This window comes from Amphibalanus amphitrite, unplaced genomic scaffold (genome assembly GCF_019059575.1).
Source record: "Amphibalanus amphitrite isolate SeventyFive unplaced genomic scaffold, NRLGWU_Aamphi_draft 000012F_arrow, whole genome shotgun sequence".
Classification (NCBI taxonomy): domain Eukaryota; kingdom Metazoa; phylum Arthropoda; class Thecostraca; order Balanomorpha; family Balanidae; genus Amphibalanus; species Amphibalanus amphitrite.
In genome coordinates this window covers 1,654,466-1,677,552 of record NW_024881508.1, presented here as the reverse complement: position 1 = coordinate 1,677,552, position 23,087 = coordinate 1,654,466, and the positions used below count along the sequence as shown (strand labels likewise).

General features: G+C 48.2%; 2 protein-coding genes across 2 annotated transcripts in view; one reads left to right on the top strand and one right to left on the bottom strand.

Moving 5' to 3' along the window:
- Positions 1-305: 305 nt before the first annotated feature.
- LOC122383283 (deoxyribodipyrimidine photo-lyase-like) overlaps positions 306-23,087 on the bottom strand; it is a 46,544-nt gene continuing 23,762 nt past the window's right edge. Inside the window, exons 8-10 of the mRNA XM_043369564.1 lie at positions 11,996-12,077; positions 2,757-2,916; positions 306-1,020 (exon numbers count right to left, since the gene is read on the bottom strand). Of these exons, the coding sequence (XP_043225499.1) occupies positions 851-1,020; positions 2,757-2,916; positions 11,996-12,077 (412 nt within the window). The 3' untranslated portion in view covers positions 306-850. The remainder of the gene's footprint in view (positions 1,021-2,756; positions 2,917-11,995; positions 12,078-23,087) is intronic.
- LOC122383322 (larval cuticle protein 65Ag1-like) lies at positions 16,994-18,231 on the top strand. Its single transcript, XM_043369634.1, has 2 exons — positions 16,994-17,257; positions 17,695-18,231. Exons 1-2 carry the CDS (start codon positions 17,249-17,251, stop codon positions 18,091-18,093), a joined length of 408 nt encoding a protein of 135 aa, XP_043225569.1. The 5' UTR covers positions 16,994-17,248; the 3' UTR covers positions 18,094-18,231.

Below are 23,087 nucleotides of genomic sequence, written 5' to 3'. Positions count from 1 at the left end.
ACACATCTATCAAGCAAATATGAGCGAAAACAATGCTTGATCACACATATAAAAGAGGGTCTGAATCGGACTGGGGATTGAGATTCGGCGAAACTAATAGAACAGAGTGACTGTTCATTGCATGGTCTTCCTTTACACTAACAACCTCAGCTCAGTCATTCAGGCACTGACAGACAACAAATATACGATTTGTTTGGGCAACAACTGACTGTGAGGAAAAAAGGCATGCTCAATCACTAAAAGCGCCAATATGGCATGGACAAAAACGCATATCCTAATCTAGGCCACCGATCATCCACGCCCAACCCAACAACCAAGACAATAAATATGCAGAGGCGAAAGGCCGAACTGGGGGCAGTGTTTTACGAACGGCGAGGAGCCGAGAATGGCGGCGGTTTCAGGTTCAAGGTCACCCCTCCACAGGGGTCGAGAGGTGACCGTTTACGAGCTAGGAGAACCGCAGGTACGGAATAAAACCGCGCAAAAACGCATCGCCACTGCGATCGGCATTCCGTTCCCTGAGAGGTGAGGTGGCAGGGCGGAGTACCGGACCAGCACAGCGCTCCGTGGTGCGGTCCCGGCCGTGGAGACGCTGTGGTGGTTACACTAAAGACTGACTAATGAAGACCGCACCACAAACCGCTCTTAGCACGGTTCTTGAGACATGACACGTGACACAAGAACCTAAGCTGCCGCGCTAACTACACAACAGCGGGTTCAAGACACCACTCTAACTCACACACTCTGTCCCACCACTCACATCTGACCGTGCCAACGGTCACGTCCCGTCGGACCACGGCTGTCCCGGCCCGAACGTCGGCAGTGGCGCCGGATCTCCCCGCGCCCCGCCTCACTCCTTGGGCGGCACGTACTTGTGCTTCTTACCGCCGTAGCGGGCCACGAACGCGTCCACGTTGAACTTGCGCTTGCAGCCCTGGTAGTTCATGTAGCGGATCTTGCCGAAGACGGGTCGCTCGGCCCAGCCCTGATCGTGGATACCGCAGATCGACCACATACAACCTGAGGGGAACGAAGGGGGGTGGGGTCAGGGCCGAGCACAGCAAACAACAGCGGGCAACCCCGGCCGTGGTAGGCTGGCGCAAATCAATTGGCAAATCGAATTACTATATCCAATACGATTACGGATAAAACGCATGCGTTCGTTAAAATCATTTGATCAAATCAAATTAAGACGAATATATCAACCGACACACGATTTATCAGTTTAGTTCAATCTCTGTGGATTGTGCAATGGGCATGAATGGCCATACACTCATCTGACTGTGCAAATTTGCACTCAGCGGGCATTAGCTGACGCCTTATCGGTGACTAGCAGAGCCCCCTGCGCAGCACACGGCATTTTACAGCCGTCTGAACCCTGTACCCGCGGCTCAGGCAGGAGCACGGTGGCGCCAGCACCCTATTACCGACACGGCCGGCGCAGTGACGGCGGAAATAAACGGCGCGGGGAGCCAATCGGCGGCGGCTGGCTGCGCTACGCCGGTCGGTCGGAACGGCAGAGGTCAGCGGCCTGCAGTGATCGGCTCTCCCTGCTGCTCGCACGCAGTTCGCCGCCCCTGGCCCCGCCGTGCTCCCTCGACCGCCCTCCTTACGCCCTCCGCCCTTCTCTCTACAGTGTAGAGTCTACACCCTCCGCCCTGCGGGAGCCGCCGGCGCCGCGCGGTTCAAGGGCAGCTCGATCTGGCTGAGGCGCACGGCCTGGGCTCGGCGACCGACCTGTGCCCTGGGACGGGAGCTAGCGCCTGTGACCGAACAGCGCGAGAAACCGAGCTTGCGATTAACCCTCGTGAGAGAGCAGGCTGGCCAGGGGAGGCGCAGGGATCAGATATCGCGATCGAAGTTAGGCAGGACAACATCGGAGTGGCACAAAAAGATGCTATAGCGGCCATAAGCGTCCGGCAAGGCTAGCAGCGCCTCAAGTCGTTTGCTATTTTCATTGTGTAACTTCTAGAAACACACCAGCGCAATTGTTACTTTCCAAAAAAAGTTGCTCGTGAGGCTAAAATCAAACAAACAAAAACATTACCATTCAGAAAAAAGGAGCGTCTGAAAAGTCCGGCATAAAGAATTGAAAAGTCTCTCTGAGTGCGTCCAGCGTTTCGGAGGGGGGGGGGGGGTACCATTATGGATAGCCTCTCTGCCGACGGCACCGGGTGACCCACGTGCTGTGCCGTGCCGTCCAGCCCATCTCGTGATGCTTTGTCCCATCACCTATCGACTCTCTTCTAGACCCCCACATCCCATCCTCTCCCGTTCCGTGTCCCCTCCGTTCGCGTCCGACCATCCACGCCAGACGGGCGCCGTGTCCGTCCTCCCCGGCCCGGCGTCAGTTCCGGGTCGGGTCGGCCCTGCAGCCGGCGGCGGCAGACGCCGCTCGGAGGCCTCACTCCAGTCAAGGTTAGCAGGCTCGTCGGCCCTACCCCGGCGCGCCGCGTCACGTGAGAGGTGGGTGCCCGCCCGGCCGGGGCCGCCGCCGCTCTCTGACACCCCTGGCCGAGCCTGCACACCTTACTTCTGTAGCTACCCCCTGTCAGCCACCATGTTCCACCCATCTACGGCATATCAGTCATTATATCCGATCTGTCGCTACATTCATCACCCAACCCGACCCCATCACGCACTACAAGACCCTGACTGCCCGTCTCGCTGTCCTTGCCGCCGCCACCGGACGTTCCTCTGACCACGGCCGCGCCCGCTGGTGTCGAAAACGCCGCACATCGCCGCAGTCCACTCACCGACGTATCCGTTGGGGTCCCTGCCGTCCAGCGAGAAGCGGTCGTTCAGGTAGATGGCGGTGGCCAGCGCCTCCTCCGGCGACCTCGTCCACTCCAGCACCTTCTTGGCCCAGTACATGCGCAGGAAGCCGTGCATCTTGCCCTCCTTCACCAGCTGCAGCTGGGGGAGCAGCGGCGGACGGGTCACGGGGCGGGTCACGGGGCAGGTCACGGGACGGGTCATGCGCCGGTCAGCAGCTGCTAATTGGTAAACACATTGGTCAGAGGTCGGGTGCGGGGGCGATATGGAGGGGCCGGCGCAGAGAGCACCGTGTCAAAATATACACCACGAGTCCCTAACGAGGCCGGCGGCTCGGCAGGGCGGCTTGCCGACTGTCTATTTGCGCTGGTCCGACACTGGGGATGGGAGCCGGCTGGGGATGATGTTTGTTATTACTGCCGACCGCCGAGGAGGGCAGTGGTTTACTCATGTCACAGAGACGGACCGGCGAGTAAACACATCCAGTCACCGACCAGGCTGCCGTGCAGCACAGGGCAGGTCTGACGAAATTCTACACATTCCAGACTCCAATTAATGTCACTAATAACTACATAGCATATACTCGTATGTAGCTACCATTCGTTATTCATTCGCTACTTGATTCATTATTGTTAAACTGATCGATGAACACAAAATAAAAAAAAACTCATTGGTTTAAAATTGATGACCCGCACGAGTCCGGTAAGGAAATGGTGCGGGGATGGGTGATCATTGACCTTCGCCGGGGTCACCTTCAGAGAAACCCGACGGTCGCGGAACCGGCGTCTCTCTCTCTCTCTCTCTCTCTCTCTCTCTCTCTCTCTCTCTCTCTCTCTCTCGTCCTCTCTCCTGCCCAAGTAAAGATGACTGCACATGCTCATCCTTTCATCCCACCCTATCTTCATGGCGTCCATCTCCCGTTCCTGCCGGCACGACCGCCAGTTACTGTGAAAGCCCTCAGCCCGTCAGCGGCGGGCAGCTCAGGGCCGCCGCGCCGCTGCCACCCGCCGGTCGGATCGGGGCGGGGGCGAGCCCAGCTCTACTCAGCTCCGCGGAACCCGGCGTGGTCCCGGTCCACCGGCAGTCATCTGTCACCCGGGCGGCGGTGCTGATCGTTTTTGGTCGGCTCAGTTCGTGGAAACTGTTTGGGGAGGCTCGGTAACAGCCAGTATACAGAGGAGGCGGGCGTCTTTAGGCGGCGGGTGGCGACGGCCGGCGGTCCGATGACCTTGCCCTTGGACGGTGACCGACGCGGCTGACCCTGCGTGGTGCCGGGCGGCCAGCCCAGCTCCAAAGGGGAGGGCGGACCCCTCGTGGCGCCAGGCGGCCAGCTGGGCTCCATAAGGCTGACCCGGAGAGGGACAGGTTAGGCCGTGGACAAGCGCAAAGCTGAAAAATCGTTCAGCATGCAACACTCATTGAAAACCGGTGAATAAATTTATCAAACTAAAATATCCGAGCGATTTGTCAATTGTCATTACAAGACACTACGCAAGATTGAAAACATCTTGTATGGCATTGTTAGTCACCGCATTAGGCTGGCCCCCATCACCGGTCATTCATTGTGTGTGACGGAGGATAAGCGGATTATGACGGGCCTCTCTCGACAGCAACATGACGACGATGCACGTAACAGGATTGGTGACGACATTGATGACGACATTGAGTCAGGTGCAAGGACGAACGAGGACGAATTGCCCTCTCTGACGTGCTAAAAATAAAGATAAAAACGATGGAAGTTTATCTGATCCAAAAAATTAGTTTATTAACACTATATACTATTCCAAGGCACTCAAATCGTTTATTGCATAATTTATTTCATCAAATTCTATGAGCGTATGCTCCTCTGATCGAAAATTTAGTTTATAAACACACCTTGAAGATGAACAATACCTATTTTACTCTGTCAAGCGAAAACGCAACAAAGACGTTTTCAGTCTTTGTCCTATGCACCAAAATCGATGAATTAACAAACACAACATTATACGGAATAAAATTACCGCCAATCCCTGTTTTCTACGTTTAACGTCGTCATTGTTCATTAGGTATGCAGATGGGCGGGCGCTGGGAGCAGGCTAGACATTGAAGACAAGGACACGCCAGTTTGACCATTACCCGGCTTAGCCGTCCGAGAGCCGCGAATTCGGCAGAGCCTGTTGACATCAGCTCGCAGTGTCGCAATGTCGGCTATGCCCACATGTCAAGGTCACAATCAGCATGCCTAGGACGGTCACGTGACTGGTCCCGGCGACTGTCCAGACACCGATTCAACACCGGGCGGGTCTCGCATAGCGTGGCAGTCTAAGGACGGTGATACGGTACTGACTGGGTGCTGGTTATTGCACTGATACTGCGTTCGGTTCTGGATGAAGGTGCTGAATCACAGGCAGAGGTTCTGCACTGGCGCATAGTACAGGCGCTTACAAATCACAATTGTACAGGCCGCGAACATGGTCTGAATAAGAAATCTGGGGTCGCACCTGTTACGAAGAAGCCGGCGTTAGGAACATGTCATGCCGAAATTCCGAAAGCCATAGCAAGCGAGAAAAATGAACCAAAACACGGATCTCTCCTTATCTCCAGACCTTCTTATGATGAGATTGAAGACAACCGACAAGCACAGGCCCAATGCCGGTCATGAGCTCAGCACCTAACGACTCCATCCCGGCTGTCTCGGCCTACACTTCAAACGGCCATTATCCGCGGACTTCACCCACGAACAGCCCACACGTAAACCATCCCTGGCGCTCCGTCACGGTCGTCAAGTTAGATGTAAGTGAATCCTAATCTATAATCTAAGATTCGGAATCAGGTGAGCCCCTACGATTTGGACCAAACTTGGTCAGTGGATAGTACGTAACGTCCTGATTACGATGCACCCAAAATCTAAGCTCGGCCCGCCATATTTACGAAGTTACGGATGTTTGAATTTCAAGGTCATTCGGGAGAGCCCCTACGATTTCCGTCAAAATTTGTGTACGGACACTCTAGATTAGAGTTGCAAAGTTTCCCCCAAAGGCTGCTACCGGCACCGCCCCGCCCCACAAAAATTTTCTGGGATACCGGCATGCTACCACGCCCCAAGCAAAAACACCACCAAATTACCGGCATACTAAAAAACCTGCATTGTTGATTCCAGCTTACCCCTACAAGAGATGCCACATTTTGACAATTTCAGTAGGTACCCATCCCACCCAGTAGCCACCCATTGTCCAACCACAACTACGAGCAGGCTGATTTTTACTCAGTTGGCCCTACAAATACCCACAATTTTGAAACCCAACTCCATCTATAACTGTTGAAATATAACCTGTAATCAAAGAGGTATTGCCTACAAAAAGCATTAAACTATCATCAAAAAGCAAGGACAAAAAGAACTTGAATTACTGAAATGTGTTTCTGAAGACTGGACAGTTAGCAGTAATCACATTTATATTTCACAGGTCACAGGTGTTCTATTATTCCACACTCTCCTAAAATGTTTCAGGCATCAACCAAATGTTCAAAATATAGATGACCACAACATAAAAACTACCTACCGATTCCAATTCGGCCATGTTCCTAACTGAGGAAGCGAGATCAACATCTGTTTTTTTCCTATTCGCCATGGCTTGCTGCTTCGTGAATAATATACGAATCATGTAAAAATATATGTTAATAACTCACTTGTCCTGAGAACAGTCACCAAATAATATGTATAAAAACGGTATGATGCCCCCCATCGAATCTCACGATACTCTCCAAACACAGATGCGCCATAACAGAGGCTTTTAACCAGCTGATAAAACTGCTGCAAAAAAAGTTTTTGGACTGCAACACACTGCCTTGTGAATGACTTTATTGATGTAAATGATCCGATATTTTTTTCTAATGAAATTAATATTTTGAGTGCAATTAACTACAAGAAAATTCATTTCCCCTCAGTAATTCAACCAAAAGGGCATATGAATAATTATTACGTCATCATCTCACATCATTTTATTAGGGGAGAGAGGATCTTAAAAGTCAATCCTTGGTTCTCTAAGCTCTTATTATTTTGCACCACTTCAACTTTGTATTAATTTTGTCTGCATATTGTGTTTTCTTGTAGAGATAAGGCAAACTGCCAGTTTCATTAATTTTCATTTCATTTTTGGGACCAAAGTCAGGCTCAGGGCTACCTAATACCTGCCTTTTCAGATGGATTTTCAGTGTCAACTTCTTTGTGGCGTATCTCAGACCACATCTCATGACTCAAGGCCAGTTTCCAAACAATGTGTTTTGTGGTGTTTTGATTCTGCCTTTTCCCCTATGAAATGTTGTCATGAACATTTATTTATTTTATTGTATTATACCTATTACCTACCATTAGACTTACTAATTGATCGTGCTTTTGCAACATGAATGTGTGTTCTTCCTTTTATAGACCACAGTAGGTTCTTGACAATTATAATTATAACCAAACCTGTGAAATGCTGAGGTCCATATGTACCCCTACCCTTAGCAATGTGTTTTCTACCACAAAATGTATTTTGCAGTGGCAAAGATTGCTGTTGTTACAATTTGATAACCTCTTAGTGTCCAAAGTTTGAATCGTATGCTAATAATTTTTTTGTGTGTGCAAAACCAAAAATACCGGCATGCTACCGGCAAGACATGCCAGATACCACGAAAAACCTGCGGTAGTGAAAAATTACCGGCATGCCGGTAGTGCGGTAGGGAAACTTTGCAACTCTACTCTAGATGCTCCTTATTACAAATATCACAAAATTTAAGCTCGGCCCGCCATATTTACGAAGTTACGGAGGTTTGAATTTCAAGGTCATTTGGGTGAGCCCCTGTGATTTCCTTCAAAATTGGTATACGGACATATTACATCCTCCTCATTACAAATATCATAAAAGTTAAGCTCGGCCCGCCATATTTTTCAAGTTACGGAGTCACAAAGTTACGGAATTTCAAGGTCATTCGGAGAGCCCCTCCGATTTTCGTCAAAATTTGTATGCGGACACATTACACGCTCCTCATTACGAATATCGTAAAAGCTAAGCTCGGCCCGCACTATTTCAAAAGTTAGAGATGTTTGAATTTCAGTGAGTTTCAAACGTCAGTAACTTTTGAAATAGTGCGGGCCGAGCTTAGCTTTTACGATATTCGTAATGAGGAGCATGTAATGTGTCCGCATACAAATTTTGACGAAAATCGGAGGGGCTCTCCGAATGACCTTGAAATTCCGTAACTTTGTGACTCCGTAACTTGAAAAATATGGTGGGCCGAGCTTAACTTTTATGATATTTGTAATGAGGAGGATGTAATATGTCCGTATACCAATTTTGACGGAAATCGCAGGGGCTCACCCAAATGACCTTGAAATTCAAACCTCCGTAACTTCGTAAATATGGCGGGCCGAGCTTAAATTTTGTGATATTCGTAATGAGGGGCATCTAGAGTGTCCGTACACAAATTTTGACGGAAATCGCAGGGGCTCTCCCGAATGACCTTGAAATTCAAACATCCGTAACTTCGTAAATATGGCGGGCCGAGCTTAGATTTTGGGTGCATCGTAATCAGGACGTTACGTACTATCCACTGACCAAGTTTGGTCCAAATCGTAGGGGCTCACCTGATTCCGAATCTTAGATTATAGATTAGGATTCACTTACATCTAACTTGACGACCGTCGCTCCGTCGTGCACCATTTCCTCGTGAGGCCACGATCGGGAAGTGTGAGCCGTGAAAAGTCGACCTAGCGTGAACAGACGGCCTCTGATGGGCGTGACGGCGGGACGCGTGACAGTGCCATCAGCGGAAGCTGAGGCGGAAACGGCGGAGGTGCCGCGGCGGAAACGGAGGAGGCGGCGGGAAACAGCGGGCGGCGGTAACTGCGAAGGCGGTGGGCGGTACCGAAGCGTCGGCGACAGGAGTCGAGAAGGCCCTGGGCGATACCGTGACCTCTGATTTGTTCTGAACGTGATCCCCACCCCACACCGACGCAGCTCGCAGCCATCCCACCTTCCAAACCACATTCACAGCCACCTGACAATAGTGTGGGCGGTCGGAACGCGGGTGGCCGTCCGCCCCTGACCTTGGGGCAAACCAATTAAAGCCATTAGACGAATCGATGAGCAAACTGCGCAGGACCACTTCCCTGATTAGAGCCCGGGCCGATACAAAGAACGAGGCGAAGAGAACAGCTACGGACAACACCGCAGGAGACGTACACATCCGGTAGATACAAAGAAAACGGCGAATGACGTGCAGCAAAAAGCCTTGATCATCTTCAAGGCGCATATTAGGGTGACTCAACTTGCAGATGCATCAGATGTATCCAGGTCCGATGCCACAGGTAGCTGGGTTGCCGTCACGCTGTATCATGCAGGCCCCATCGTCTCAAATTGAGGCGCCGCGATGTTTACGAATAGGGGCCATGGCCGTCGGACTATTATGCATCCTGACACTGACACAGCGAGTGAATCTGCCAGATCGCTGGGACGAGGCAGCGGTCACAACAGGCCACCTGTAAACATCGCGACAACACCTTCTGTGCATATGACCTGGCGGCCAGGGTGTTTACATCAAGATCTAACACGACAAGGGCCGAGTGTTCACCGCCCTCATGTCCAAGTAAACAGCACGTATAAACAAGGCAATCTCTGATCTATTCAAAGAAAAACAGACAAAAACACGTGCGCATGGCCGGCAAGATAAAGCTGAATGATTTGTGACGAAGGACGGTATAAAGCCCAGTGAATCATGCGACAAAGGAGCATGAAATCAGAGCTTCTGCTAAAAACGCCAATAAAAAGTTGAAAAATGTCTGAGAAACTTCTAGGGCATTGTACAGCTTTGGCAAAGGACGCTTCATCAGATAAACTTTTAGGCAAACTTCTCGCCTCGTTGACATTCGAACTCCAGAAAATGTCATCTCATACCGGGACACGCCGTGTAGCTACGAGACACCACGTGACATGAGACGCCACGTGACACCCGTAGGTGGTGTCCTGTCATATGGTATGTGACAGTCATGTGGCAGACCGGACACGGAAGCTCGCCGCTGGCCACCTCTGCCTGCCCGCGGCCCTCTCAGCGGCGCCGCTCCAGCGCCACTCGTTCATCCGTCATGGTCGTCCGGCCGTCCTCAGGCCGGGTCAGCGGGGGAGTGTGCTGAACACACACTACATACAGCGGCGGCGTCACATAACCGGCGACTGGCCGTGTCACGGCCGCCGCCGGCGCCGGCCGCTCCGTGTGCTGATCAGGCTGCAGCGGCGAGGTGAGCCGGTGCCGACAGGGGCCTCTTCTTCACTCCCCCGCACCGGTACAGGGGCCGCTCCCTCCCTCCTTCGCTCCCCCGCGCCGGTACAGGGGCCGCAGTCATTCCCTCCCTCTGTGCCAGTACAAGGGCTGCGGTCCTTCCCCCTTGCTCCCTTCCCTCCTTCCCTTCTTGCTCCCTGCGCGCCCACACTAGCAGGGGATACGCTCCTTAACCCGCGCATGACTGGGGTATTTTCCATAACGCGAGTGACTGGGGGGGGGGGGGGCTCTCCAGAGCCCCCCTCCTATCTCCGAAACTACTGGGCCGATCGTCAAACTTCAAACGGCGTCTGATAGCCCTAGAAAAACTGTCGAGAGCGAAACCTATTTTCATTGATCTCGAGGTCACCGATGACGTCACAGGTCAGGTCAAAGTAAAAATTATCGACATTTTTGTTAGTTCACAATTTAGGCTCTGACCGCCGGACCGCTGGTCCGATCAGGCTCATTTTTGGTTTACACACTCCTTGACGGATGCCTTAGATACCCTGAGGGTATCGAACTTTTACTTCGAATTTTTAAGGTCAAGGCCAGATCATCCTAGGTCACAAAAATTGTATATCATGTATCGGTCACGTGACGCATGTTTTATGGTCCATTTTACTCGTAGATTTCGAAAATAGTGTCGTCTGTGTCATTTGAGGTCATTGTCAGCTGAATTTACCGGAGGTCAGGTCACTTTCAGGTTATAAAAGGTCAAATTTTGAAAATGAAATTTTTCAACAAAAAAGGTGCCTATCAGATGCAGTTTGAGCTCAGGAACACGATGGTGCCATTTATATTGCTGTACGACGTCAAAAAGGTACTGAAAAATGGATTTGAAAAAAAAACATAAAATTGTAAAATTTTGACAATAATGCGAATAACTTGGCTATTTTTGAAGATATTGGGCTAAAACTTGCAAATGTAGTTCATCAGTGTGTGTTCTATCACAAATATTCCGGTTTTTGCGAAAAGTCAAAAACATTTTGAAAAAAAATCTAAAAATATATTTTTGTAATTGTAAATGAATATTTTTCAAAATTTTCAAAATTTCGAAAATTGGAGATAGCAGTTCGATAGCTACGTGTATTTGTAGTCCACTCATGCAAAGAAAATGGATCTAGCTTTAAAACAGAGCTCTTGAGAGCGTTTGCCGTATTTCAGTATTTTGCATGAAAATTGGCCGACATGACGTCACTCTGACGTCATTTCCGGCTAAACTATGGTAGCTAGGAAGTTGAAATTTTAACACAAGGTGTCAAATTGATGCCTCTGAGGGTACCGCAAGTTTCGTGTTGATCCGTCAAACGGTTTCGAAGATATTGCTGATAAACATGAGGGGGGCTCTGTAGAGTCCCCCCCCCCAGTCATGCGCGGGTTAACTTCCCTTCCCTCCCTCCGCGCCGGTTTTTGCAAGGTAGCGTTTCTCCTTTTCCCTTCCTCCGCGCCGGTCGAGGGGTCGCAATTCTTCCCTTCCCTCCCTCCGCTCCAGTACAGGGGCCGCCGCTCCTTCCCTCCGCTTCGTGTCCGAGCGGAGCATCCTCCCGCCCCCGGCGGACGATGGGCGGAGCGGCGGGGGCAGGGGCGGCGGGGGCGGGGCGGGGCGGGGGCGAGGGCTGGCAGACCAAGGTCGCCGGCACGGAGGCGCCGGCTGAGCCACTGCGCCAGCTCAAACCGCTCCAACTCCCACCACTTCGAATAATTAACGTGAATATTGTTTGCATTGTTATCGAGTCTTCCATGACGCCCAACTTAATATAGTAAAAAGATAACCGTAATAACAAATGTCTCCTTAAGTAACTTGGTTCTTCTCAGCAGCCTTCAATACCCGATGGCTCAAGTCCGAGACATCAAATCCCAGGGAGCATCTCTCACGAGCCCAGAGTCCATTCCCAGTGGCAGCCTCACGTCCAGTAAGCACTGAGGACTGTTCACACCGTCTCACCTGGGCAGCGTTCCAGAGGTCGTCGTGGGTCTGCGCCTCCGCCAGCTGCTCCCGGCTGTACAGGTACTCTCGTTTGTCCTTACTGACGACAGACAGGGGGGAGGGGGGTCGTCACATGATGCAGCGGTGGTAAAATTACTGTTTTTGAACAGGACGGACTGAGTGTGACATACAACATGATTTGGAACTGGAAGGGAAACAATTGAATCAACTCGACCGACCTCACTGCACGCTGAGCTCCTACCCCCGTCTGCCATTAATGAGACTACCCGGAGTCACTCACATTAGTATAGAGGGAAACATATGAATGTTCGTTTCACCTTGATAGGACCGTATACAGGCTGTTCATAAATGCTAGAGATAACTGTCAACATGCTCTCACAGTACACAAAAGCATTCACCAACACAATCGCAGGTCACCTTATACAATGCATCGTTCTCGTCTTTCTATGCACCCTCCCCCGCGAATGCTACCATTGCTAGCGGTTTGCGATAGCGCGATACTCCTTTCGCGCCCTTTCGCTGTCCCATAGTGTCCCTGGGGTCAGCCGGGTCCCAGGGCCCCGCGCCGCCCCCACTGAACCCCCGAGGGGGCCGGGGCCGAGACCGTGGACAGCCGGCCGTCCACCACCCACGTGACATTAGATACCGGCTCACGGCGAATTTACATACTGCAACACGGTGATACTTCTGCGACGGACATACCAGAGAATGCATGTCATGGTCGCCCTTTGTCATTGCCGTATTTAGCATAGGCATTGTTCAGTCTAACATGAATCAAGGCACAAATAACTCTGCAGTGAATTTTGATCTTTAGATCAACGATCTATTGCGGGATTGAACACAATAATACATCCCGTAAAGTATTTCAGCATTTTTTATCATGTCTTATGGAGGCTTGGTCATCGGCTTCCTATCGTCCCGACCAATATAGAGGAAGAGAGAATAATAGATAAAGGGTTGGTGGTGTCAGTTCTGATTTTGGAGGCTAACATTGAGAAAAAATCGATGACTCAATGATTTAAAGTTGTTTTAGCATGTTTTTAAAAGAATGGTACGTACGTATACCTTTTACCAACATCCTGAATGCATTATGCAGTAGGATACATACACGCCTCTGATAATACATTCAGTGTTTAACAGAAGCGCCATGGCACAAACGGATATCTACCTACGGAGCACTCGGGCTGCATAGGGTCTGCATGGGCATACCCTGATCGAGAAAGGGAATGCGTCACATGTTCTGATAATGGGACGCCTTTGGTAAAAGCCCCTAGCGGCAGCCCGCCTATCGGACTTGTAAAGTGTGCACCATGAATCGATTGGAGATTCAACAATCACTCCACCATTCCTCGAAACACAGCGCAAGCAAAGATAGACTCTTCTGGCAACAGTTCAAGGCTAAGAATTCATTGTCGCTGAGGAACAGCAGCATTAGGTACAAAAAATAATGTTCTGGAACAAGCATCGCTCGCTTATATCGTTGTATGAAACACATCAATTTCATGAAAACGTTCAATGTAAGTTTGAAATAAAAACTTCCATATGCTTTGAAATGAACGTTCAAATCTCAGGTGAGAAGCGTCGTATTTCGCACTTTTGTGAGCACCAAAGGGAGTCGATTTAAACTGCAATCACTGATCAATTGAAAGTCCAGGGCTGCGGAGTCGGAGTCGGAGCTGGAGTCGGTCGGAGTCGACAGTTCAGCCCGGAGTCGGAGTCGCTAAAATCTTACCTGAGGTCGGAGTTAACGCTGCATGCATGGCTCAACGCCATGCACTGCACCTGTTTGATTGACGTTACTGCGCTTCAAATTATATTTTGTCGAAAAAAGGTCAATTCGTTGTTTTGAACGAACGTTTTCAGGGAAGGAAGCAGAAGACGGTGAATTCCCCAAAACCTGCTATTTAATTATGCATGGTATTGTTCATGCATATTTGCAACGCAAAGCCTTGGAACGCACAAGGGATCGTTTCAGGCAAGATAAAAGCATCTCCATTATGAACTTCAATATCATATGGATTTTTATCCGCGCCGGGCCGGTGCTCCGAGACTTCCACACCGGGCCGGGGGTGTCTGAACAACCCCCCCCCCCTCCTCCTCTAACTCGGCTCCTGGGTCACGTAGCGACACGCGGTAAGCGGCAATCGAAAGAGCGTCCAAAATGAGGACAAAAACACTCCAGTCATTTTTGGGTCAGGTCAAAGGTCAGGTCACCAGTGGTCACTAAAGGTAAAATGTTGGCTATTCCAACATTTTGGAAACTGCCAACGGCTAACTCGGGAACCGATAGAGCTACAGCGCCACGGCAAAACGCATTCGATAGCTCTTTTAACGCTCTTTCGCCAACATGCCCTCAGATTTGACCTCAGGTCAACGGTTTAGCATCCAGAGGGCAAAAACTCCAAAAATAGCCGTTTATACGAAAAGTGTTTATTCGGCAATAACTTTTGACTCAAAGAAGCCACGACATTACTTTTGCTAGCATCATGTTCCTCTCGTCGAGACGCTTCGAATATACTTTAATTTGACCTTCGGTCAACTTAAAATTTGACCTCAGGCCAAGGCCATGATCTGACCGGAAAAGGTCATGTTGCATATCAGTCGATCCGTATCGTCGAGCTGAACACATCTAAGGCGTTTTCATCGCTCTAGCATGCTCCAATCAGAAGTTATTAGCGAAAAATTGTTAGATAGGGTAGTGTGGGGTAATTTGAACATATTTTTACGTATTCTCCGTTGTACCAAATTCCAGTTCAACCCTGGATGAAGAAAAACTGCTTCAGTAGCGCAAGTGTCACTTGCTTTCACCATGCAAGTCTCATTTTTGGACGAGCCGAGCATACCTTGAATAGCATAGCCTCACTTCTCCACCAAGTCACGGTGTGTTCAAAGTGCCCCACCGTGGGGTAATTTGAACATACTGCCTTTACCTGTCATAAAAACGATAGTCTCGCCAGCACCGATGTTGTTTGACCCATAAACAAATAGGCAGAACAATTCTAAACATACCTTCACTTAAAAAATCAACACAACAGCAAAAAATAACAGTTGCAGAGTATCAATATCTGCACGCTGCACACCGGTCAGTTGACAGAATTCGCCCCTCTTCAATTAACAGAACGTCTATCATTTTTGTTCGATAAAAACTCTACCAATCGTACTACATCTGTTAAAGTGGTGCCAATCGAAACCTGGACATTTGGAGTTCTGATTTTGTCCAATGTCCAATTCGGAATTGGTTGGACAAAGGTAGCAGACTGGACAACATTGGACGATGGTTTGCTACACTTCAGCGCTTTTTATAAAGTAATCGTGCATAGCATTGATTGGCGAATGGAAAGCTTGTTAAGCTCTCAATATAATGAACACTTTTCGGCTGGTAAAATTACATGATAAGCAATATAAATGACGGTTTTGAGTGTTGATAGCTGCATAATTTTCGGACATATTTGGACAAATAGTTGACTTTAACATTTTTGAAAGGAAAATCAACAAACATGCCGGACATAAGACGGATATTAGACGTAAATTTTCTAAAACTGGCATAACTTATCTGCTACTGCCTTGGGTCGAAAATATTGGCAAAAAAAAAAAACTGGGAGCGTTGTTTTTTCGGAGCTATCCCTGTCTTCATTCAAATTCTCACGCTATGTTCAAATTACCCCACGCTAAAAGTTATTTTGCCATTTAAAAAAAGAGGGTTCAAAAGCAAATTTCTTGGATTGAAGGCACTGATTAGGTCTTTATACAACAAAAGCCGTTGCGTATTAGGCGCTAGCAATGCAAGATTTTGCGCTGCAATGAAGTTGCAATGACGTGTTGTTAGGCGTTTTCCCTTGCGAAATTGATTTTTTACACTGTGCGTCAACATCTTCATTCCCTGAAACTTTAAACCCCGTTCATATGATAGCCCTTTTAGTTACGATAATTTCTCTCATTGGTCTTATTGTCATGCCACTTATGGATTTTCCGTAATTTTCTGTTATTCACACTATGTTCAAATTGCCCCACATGTTCAAATTACCCCACCCTACCCTACTATTCGTGACCTGAGATGACCTCGGGGACATAACGAGGGGTCACAGGTGCCATTTTTCGATTCAGTATGTCAATTTTACCTGCATCCCCATGTTTGAGAGTGTCTAGAATGGCGTTAATGCAAAGGAGACACTTTTCAATTCTCTCCCATTAACTTATAATTGGCCGCCAAATTGACTTGACCTTAGGTCACTGATATCAAAATTCCGAGATATACGTTTTATAGATACTGTTACTTTTATCAATCGCTGAAAGTTTCAAGGCAATCGTTCCGTCGGTGTAGCTATGACGAGCATTCTATTTTTTTTTTTTTTTTTAGGTGAGGTCACTTGGCGTGACCTGGTGACCTGACCTTGAGCGACCTGGTCTGAAATTTTCACAACATGTGCGAAAAAGATGCACAAACAGGTGTGCAAAAAACGGCGGCGCTTGAGATATCTGCGAAAAACCGCAGGGGGGGGGGGGTTCAAACAACACCCCCGGCCCGGCGCGGGTTAATAGACCCGTCCAGAGTCGGAGTCGGAGTCAGAGTCGATTTTTGAAGCCCAAGTTGGAGTCGGAGTCGGAGTCGGAGTCACCCTAAAATCCATAGACTCCGCAGCCCTGAACCATGTTGATGGTTCAGGGCTATTGCCTATTGATATTGATTCTTTTCTTGTCATCTCCACGAATGTGCAACAAGCCAACTTTAACATATTGAATTTCATTCTTAGCAATGGTACAATAACACAACTGATGAGAAATATCCTGCAAGTTCAGCAGTTGCCTACATTGCAAATGATTCGGCCGAACAAGAGATGCAAACTTAGCCAAGTCTCCATACCCAAAACTGGTCCTCATTTGAACACGTAACCGCAGGTTGTTTGAAATAGACATAAGACAAACACTATTCGTTACCATAACTTATTTCCCAAGCATATCACGTTGACACTGTGGCCTAAACGTGCCCTAGCCAGCCCGGCATGTGGCCTTCCCAGATCTCCGGCGGGCCAGAGACGGGCGCGGGAAACCCTGCCGCTCGTCCTGGCGCTACCCCTGCCAGAGGGTGCCCTCTGCCAGCTAGCAGGGCAAGCGCCTGGCCTCGGCGGCGGTGCCCGGGGCCATGTCGTCTACCTGAGCCAGGTATAAAGGCGGCCGCGGCGCCCCACCGCAGCAGACCGTCGGCAAACACTGGAGAGACGCAGCTCACCTTCACCGCACACACTCACCGACATGAAATACGTGAGTTGGGACAGCAGCGGACATGGGAGGGCTGTGTGTTTTACGTTTGAGTATTTCTTACAAGGGCTTAAAGTTTTGTAGCCTTTAGGGGGTTAGATTGTGGCTGCCATTTCTCGATGTTACTTTTCAACTTGATTATCGGATGAGTGGGGACATTTTTTTTTTTTTTTTGTTCTGTGTCGGCAGTTTTTAACCCTCTGGTGCGAACGATTGCTGAACCAAAAACACCAAAGTCATATGGTGTTCAGACGCGTTAAGTGGAAAACACGTTGCGTTGCCCGTTTCTATGAAATATTTTGAATAGTTTAGCGCAACTTTTTTGATAATTTTGAGGTTAATTTATTCGTGATTCAGTGGCGAAACATCTCGTGGAATTATTAGACCTTCCCATGAATTTCTATAATAAGTAGTGACCATATCGCGTCTGTTTGTTTCAGCTGGTGCTCGCCGCCCTGCTGGCCGTGGCCGCCGGCCGGCCGCAGGAGCTCAAGACGCCAGAGGACTACGGCCTCCTGCGCAGCTCGTCCGTCACCAACGAGGACGGCAGCTTCCAGTACGGCTACGAGACCTCCGACCCGTCGTCGCAGGACGTGGCCGGACAGGTGAAGCAGTTTGACGAAGAGAAGGTCGGCACCGTCCAGCAGGGCAGCTACACCTTCACCGCCCAGGACGAGAACGGCAACGACGTCCAGGTGCGCGTCGACTGGGTGGCCGACGAAAACGGCTTCCAGGCGCAGAGCGACGCGCTGCCGCAGGCGCCGGCCGACCCCAACGCCGAGGCGCAGGCCGCCGCCCTCGCCAAGTTCTCCCAGATCGAGGCCGAGAAGAACCAGTAGACGACCCACAGACAGACAGACAAACGATCGACAACGCCGACATTCCATTTCATTTCATTGTGAGCTGATGTGAAACATTGCCAACCGTGATCATGTGAACAGGGATTGATGACGCTCAATACATCTAAAATTCACAAAGTGTGCATTAATGTGGGGAGAAGATATGGTTATGTGCAAGTCAAGATACATCTAGTGACTGAGGAATCAAAGCAATGCCGCTATTACAACGACACAGTAAAGTAATTAGTCAAACTGAGCTCCCAATGTCACGCCAATGCATTTAAAAGATTTGCACAAACTAAATACGTCGATATGATATGTCTATCAAAGAAACATGCCGGCGCTCTGCGCTTTCGTCACTGGCAAACCTACTCATAAATCTTTCCTGCACAAGTTTTAAAAATGTCTGATCGGGGTTTTGAACGGTCAGGTCACTAGATCACTTCAAATGACCTAACCTTACAGAAAAAAATATAATGCTCGCCGTACTAACTGAACGATATGCTAACACTTTCAGCGATTGATAGAGATAATATCGGGCACTAACAAATATCTCGAAATCAGTGGGCTGTCAGGTCAATTCTACGACCTCTCCATCATGCACCAATGCGATAAGATTTAACTGCGCCTTTTTGAACACTTCAAATAACGGGTTACAGGAACAGATTCAATAATGAATCGAGCAAACAGAACACCATCAAAGGTCATGAAAGCCATTCATCAGGCTGGAAATATGAGAATTCGGATATGTTCACTTTGGCTATGTTCACTGTTCACCTTAAGGATACATATCGACTGACATGCAAAATGACTTCTTCCTATCAGATTGACCCTAAACGTACGTCAAATTTTCAAGTCGACTTTTTAAGCTCAGAATATAGTTAACTCGATGCGTCTGAACGAGAGTCACACAGTACATTTATGCCGATAAAATTTCTGCCGTATAGGTCTTACAAAAAGTGATTGCTGAAAGAATATGCAAAAATATAAAATTTTAACGGATGCTAAACGACTAACCTTAGGTTTAACCAGAAAGCATTCAACGGAAAGAGCCCGCAGCGTCCTAACTCTTTTCGTTCCCGAGTTATGTGCCATGATTTAACCCTCGCCGGACCTATTGGTTTTCTACATACGCGCCGGCCGAGGGGGGGGGGGGGGGGCGGGTACGACCCCCCCCCCTCGCCGTTTCGCCCTTGGTGGAGCTAGCGCGTCGCGAAAAAAACGAGCGTGTGCGCCGTTACGAGACGCAGAGATTGGTACCCGATTTTAAGGTCCTAGGTCAACCGGTGACCTCTGAGGTCAGGTCAAGTGCCCCAAGGTACGGTTCAGTTTTTGATGAATAACTTCGCAAAAAACGGCCGCAGAGCCGCGATTTTGGCAGCATCGTGTTCGCCTCGCTCAGGCGCGTCGAATGATATACTTTTTGTTCGGGTCAGGTCAACTTGGGGTGTTGACCTCAGGTCAAGGTCAGGTCAGCACCCCCAGGTCACGAAGTTGGTCGAAAGAGGTCATGTCGCATATCATTCGATTCGGCAGGTCTTCCTGAGTCCATTGGTGGCTTCCGCGATTCGCTAGCTCAATTTGATCAAGAGTTATTGACGAAAAACGAATTTGACCTTGATGACGTCATAAATGACGTCACGCAAGGTCAACATTGCAAAAGTGACGCATCTAATCTTGCAAGGAGTGCATCAAATCACGATTCTGTGTGCTTGAGATAGTTGGAGATCGTTCCCGGCGCCAGAATAGCAGTTTTCATTTTTCCCCATTGACTTACAGGTAATGGTGAGGTCACGAAAATGACCTGACCTGATATGACCTTTAGGAAAAATCTGAGATATACAAATTGTGAGACTCATAATGGATACTAGATCCTGCAAGTTTCATTTCCCTGTGACATCTCCTCTGGCAGTGAGGGCGTTGCGAAGTTGCGACATCTGAAGACCGTGCAGAGGTTCACTTATGACGGCATAGGTCAGTGACCTGACCTGACTCAAAAATGCGGTTGGTGTCAAAAGATCCGGCTTGAATCAAAGGTCAGGTATGCCAAGTTTCAGCTCTCTATCGCCAGCGTGTTCGGAGCTATCGCGAAAAAACCCTATGGGGGGGGGGCGGCACCCGCCCCCCCCCTCGGCCGGCGAGGGTTAAAAGAGTCCAAATCAGCAAACTTTAACCTTTTATGAATTCTAGTGACCTGAACTCTGAACTGACCTGGAAATAGGGCCAATATATCTCCTTCATGATCCACGACGCTCTGCTGAACAGCGCCTACCCCATGTCGCTCTCGAACGCGGCCTCATAGCCGAATTAAATGGTGGTGTTAATATCTCCAGAAAATCGTGAAAATCAAGGAGCCCCAGCCGGACGTTAGTCAATTTCCCAGCACAACGTAAATTGTTTCGCTAAATTACGAATTTTGAAACACTATTTTTATGAAACCACGAGGGAAATCAAAGGTAGTGTGATAAGGCCGGGTGGATGGCAACAAAGGTGTAATTGCGAAACTCTTTTTAGGTGACATAAAGGTAGGACATTTGTGTAATGTAGAAAATATTCGGTTCTATCAACTTTTTACTTTTGATATTTTATATCAATTCGTCCGAAATTCCTGGTCAGGTCATGAAAGCAAAAAAAAAAAACAGTCCCCTAGCTTCAATGACAACCTGACATACACGTAAAATCTCGTGCGTATGTCATTTCACCCGCGCCGTGGGGTCTGATTATAACGCAACCTGGGGGAGGCTGTTTTTTGCCCCCCCCCCTCAAATCTCCGGAACTACTGGACAGATTCGCAAAACTCAAACGGCGTTCGAAAGCCCTGTAAAAACCGTCAAAGGAAAATTAATTCAATTGACCTCAGGGTCACCCATGACGTCACAGGCCAGGTCAAAGCATGCATTTTTCACCGTTTACACCTTCTAGGGAATGCGTTATACATCAGGTAAAACACATGTTATCGAAAATCAGGACAGAGCGTTGGTTGTCTTCACCATAAGCTGCTAAAAGAGAAGAAAGAGAAAAGAAGAGATTCAATGGTGTTGTCACAATCAGGACCATTTTCGGTTACGTTCTGGTGGAGGTCAGGTCAAGGTCAGGTCAAGGTCAGGCCTGTCCCGTAGCTCAGTTGGCAGTTGGCAGTTGGTAGCCATAATGTTGCCGAAAAAGAGTCATTGAGCTCAAATTTGTCAGGTGGATAACAGACCAATAGGTCTATAACATATATTCTGGTTTGTCGAAATTTTGAATATTTTCGGCATTTTAAAAGATTTTTTCTTCAGAAAATTACTTTTTTGAGATTTGGGGGTCAAAATAAAAAATCCGAGTTTTAATATATAGCAGTTTATAGCAGTTTTGTAGCCCTGTTTGATGCACGTCTTTTTGATATTGAACAATTTTCTATATCTTTAAAAGTGTATGCTCTCCCCTCAAACTCTTTTTGGGGTCGAAAATGGCTGAACATAATGTCACTCTGTTATTTGTGGCCAACCTATCAAAGTTTTTGACAAGTTGTTGAATTGATGTACAGCCCACCGCTAAAGTAATGTAGGGTTTTACCAATCTCAACGGTTGGCTTTGACTGGCGATTGTTTAACCCGCGCGGGGCTGGGGGGGGTAAATTTTACCCCCCCTCGCGAATTTTTGCAATATCTCAAAAACGGCGGCGCGCAGCGCCGCCAAACTTTCAGTACCTTTTCTTACATCAATTTGACACGTTCTCTGAAAATTTGAGCGAAATCTGTCGGAAATTTTTTGAGAAATTGACGTTTTAGTGACGTCATGTTCGCCATTTTCGCCTCAAAAACGGCAAAAATTTCAAACGCCGCTAACATCTTCATTTTTAAAGGAAACAAGACGTAACAAAAAAGTTTATACGTAACTCTATTTTGTCTATCAAATGGCTATCTCGGTTTTTTTTTGAAAATTTTGGATTTTGGCCCAATTTTTTTTCTAAAAAAACTGACTTTTTTGGGAAAATAGCTATAAAATCCAAAATTTTGAGTGTATAAAAAAACCGGAATATATGTCAGAGAAGTGGTCTATGTGCACCTACATACCAATTTTTTGAAGAATCGGTTCAAAAATGTGGGAGCTATTCAAAATTTTATGACGTCACGACACACAAAAATTTTGAAAAATGATTTTTTTTGAAAGTTCTAGACCTCGTACGGAAACAAAAATAGCACCATTCGATTTGCCGTGAAAAACTGCATCAGATAGACACCTTTTTAGGCCTTAACAACCAACTTCAAAATTTGACCTCACTTGACCTGACCTCGACCTGAAATTCATCCAGCGGTGGTCCATATCACTTATTGAGTGTGCCTATTGAATTCTATGAGTAAAATGACCCATAAAACATGTGTCGCACATGCCCTTTTCTATATTTTGTTTTTGGTGACCTTACCTGATCTGACCTGACCTTGACCTTGACCTCTGAATGATATTGTATGCAACGAATATTGTCTTGGTAGCCTAAGACCACGTTTTGGGCAATCAGTCTCAGTCCATGACTCCATTCTTCGGCAACTACGGTGCAAGGCCGATACTGTAGACACTTTTAATTTGTACCCTTGACCTGACCTTGACCTTGACCTCAAACTTTAAATTGAGTACATGTTTTTAGTTGTTGGTGATGAGATCTTTCGATTGGCGTTTGAATTTTCCAAATCGGACCATTAGTTCGGGAGATAACAGGGGGGTAAAATTTACCCCCCCCCCCCCAGCCCCGCGCGTTCGGCTGGAGACCCCAGCCCCGCGCGGGTTAATGCGGAGTGATCGAAAAGAAGATGTCAATAGCTAAAGTTGCAGCTGCAAGGGTGACGATGCATATAAGCTACATTCAAAGTTTCATTGTAGTCTGGTTAATCGTTCCTAAGCTTCAGAAGCAGAACATAACCATGACTGAAACCCCACATTACTTCTATTGTGGACCGTACCTACGTACGAGAGGATACTGAAAGTTTTTGCGACGATCAGCGCATTAGTTTTAGAGA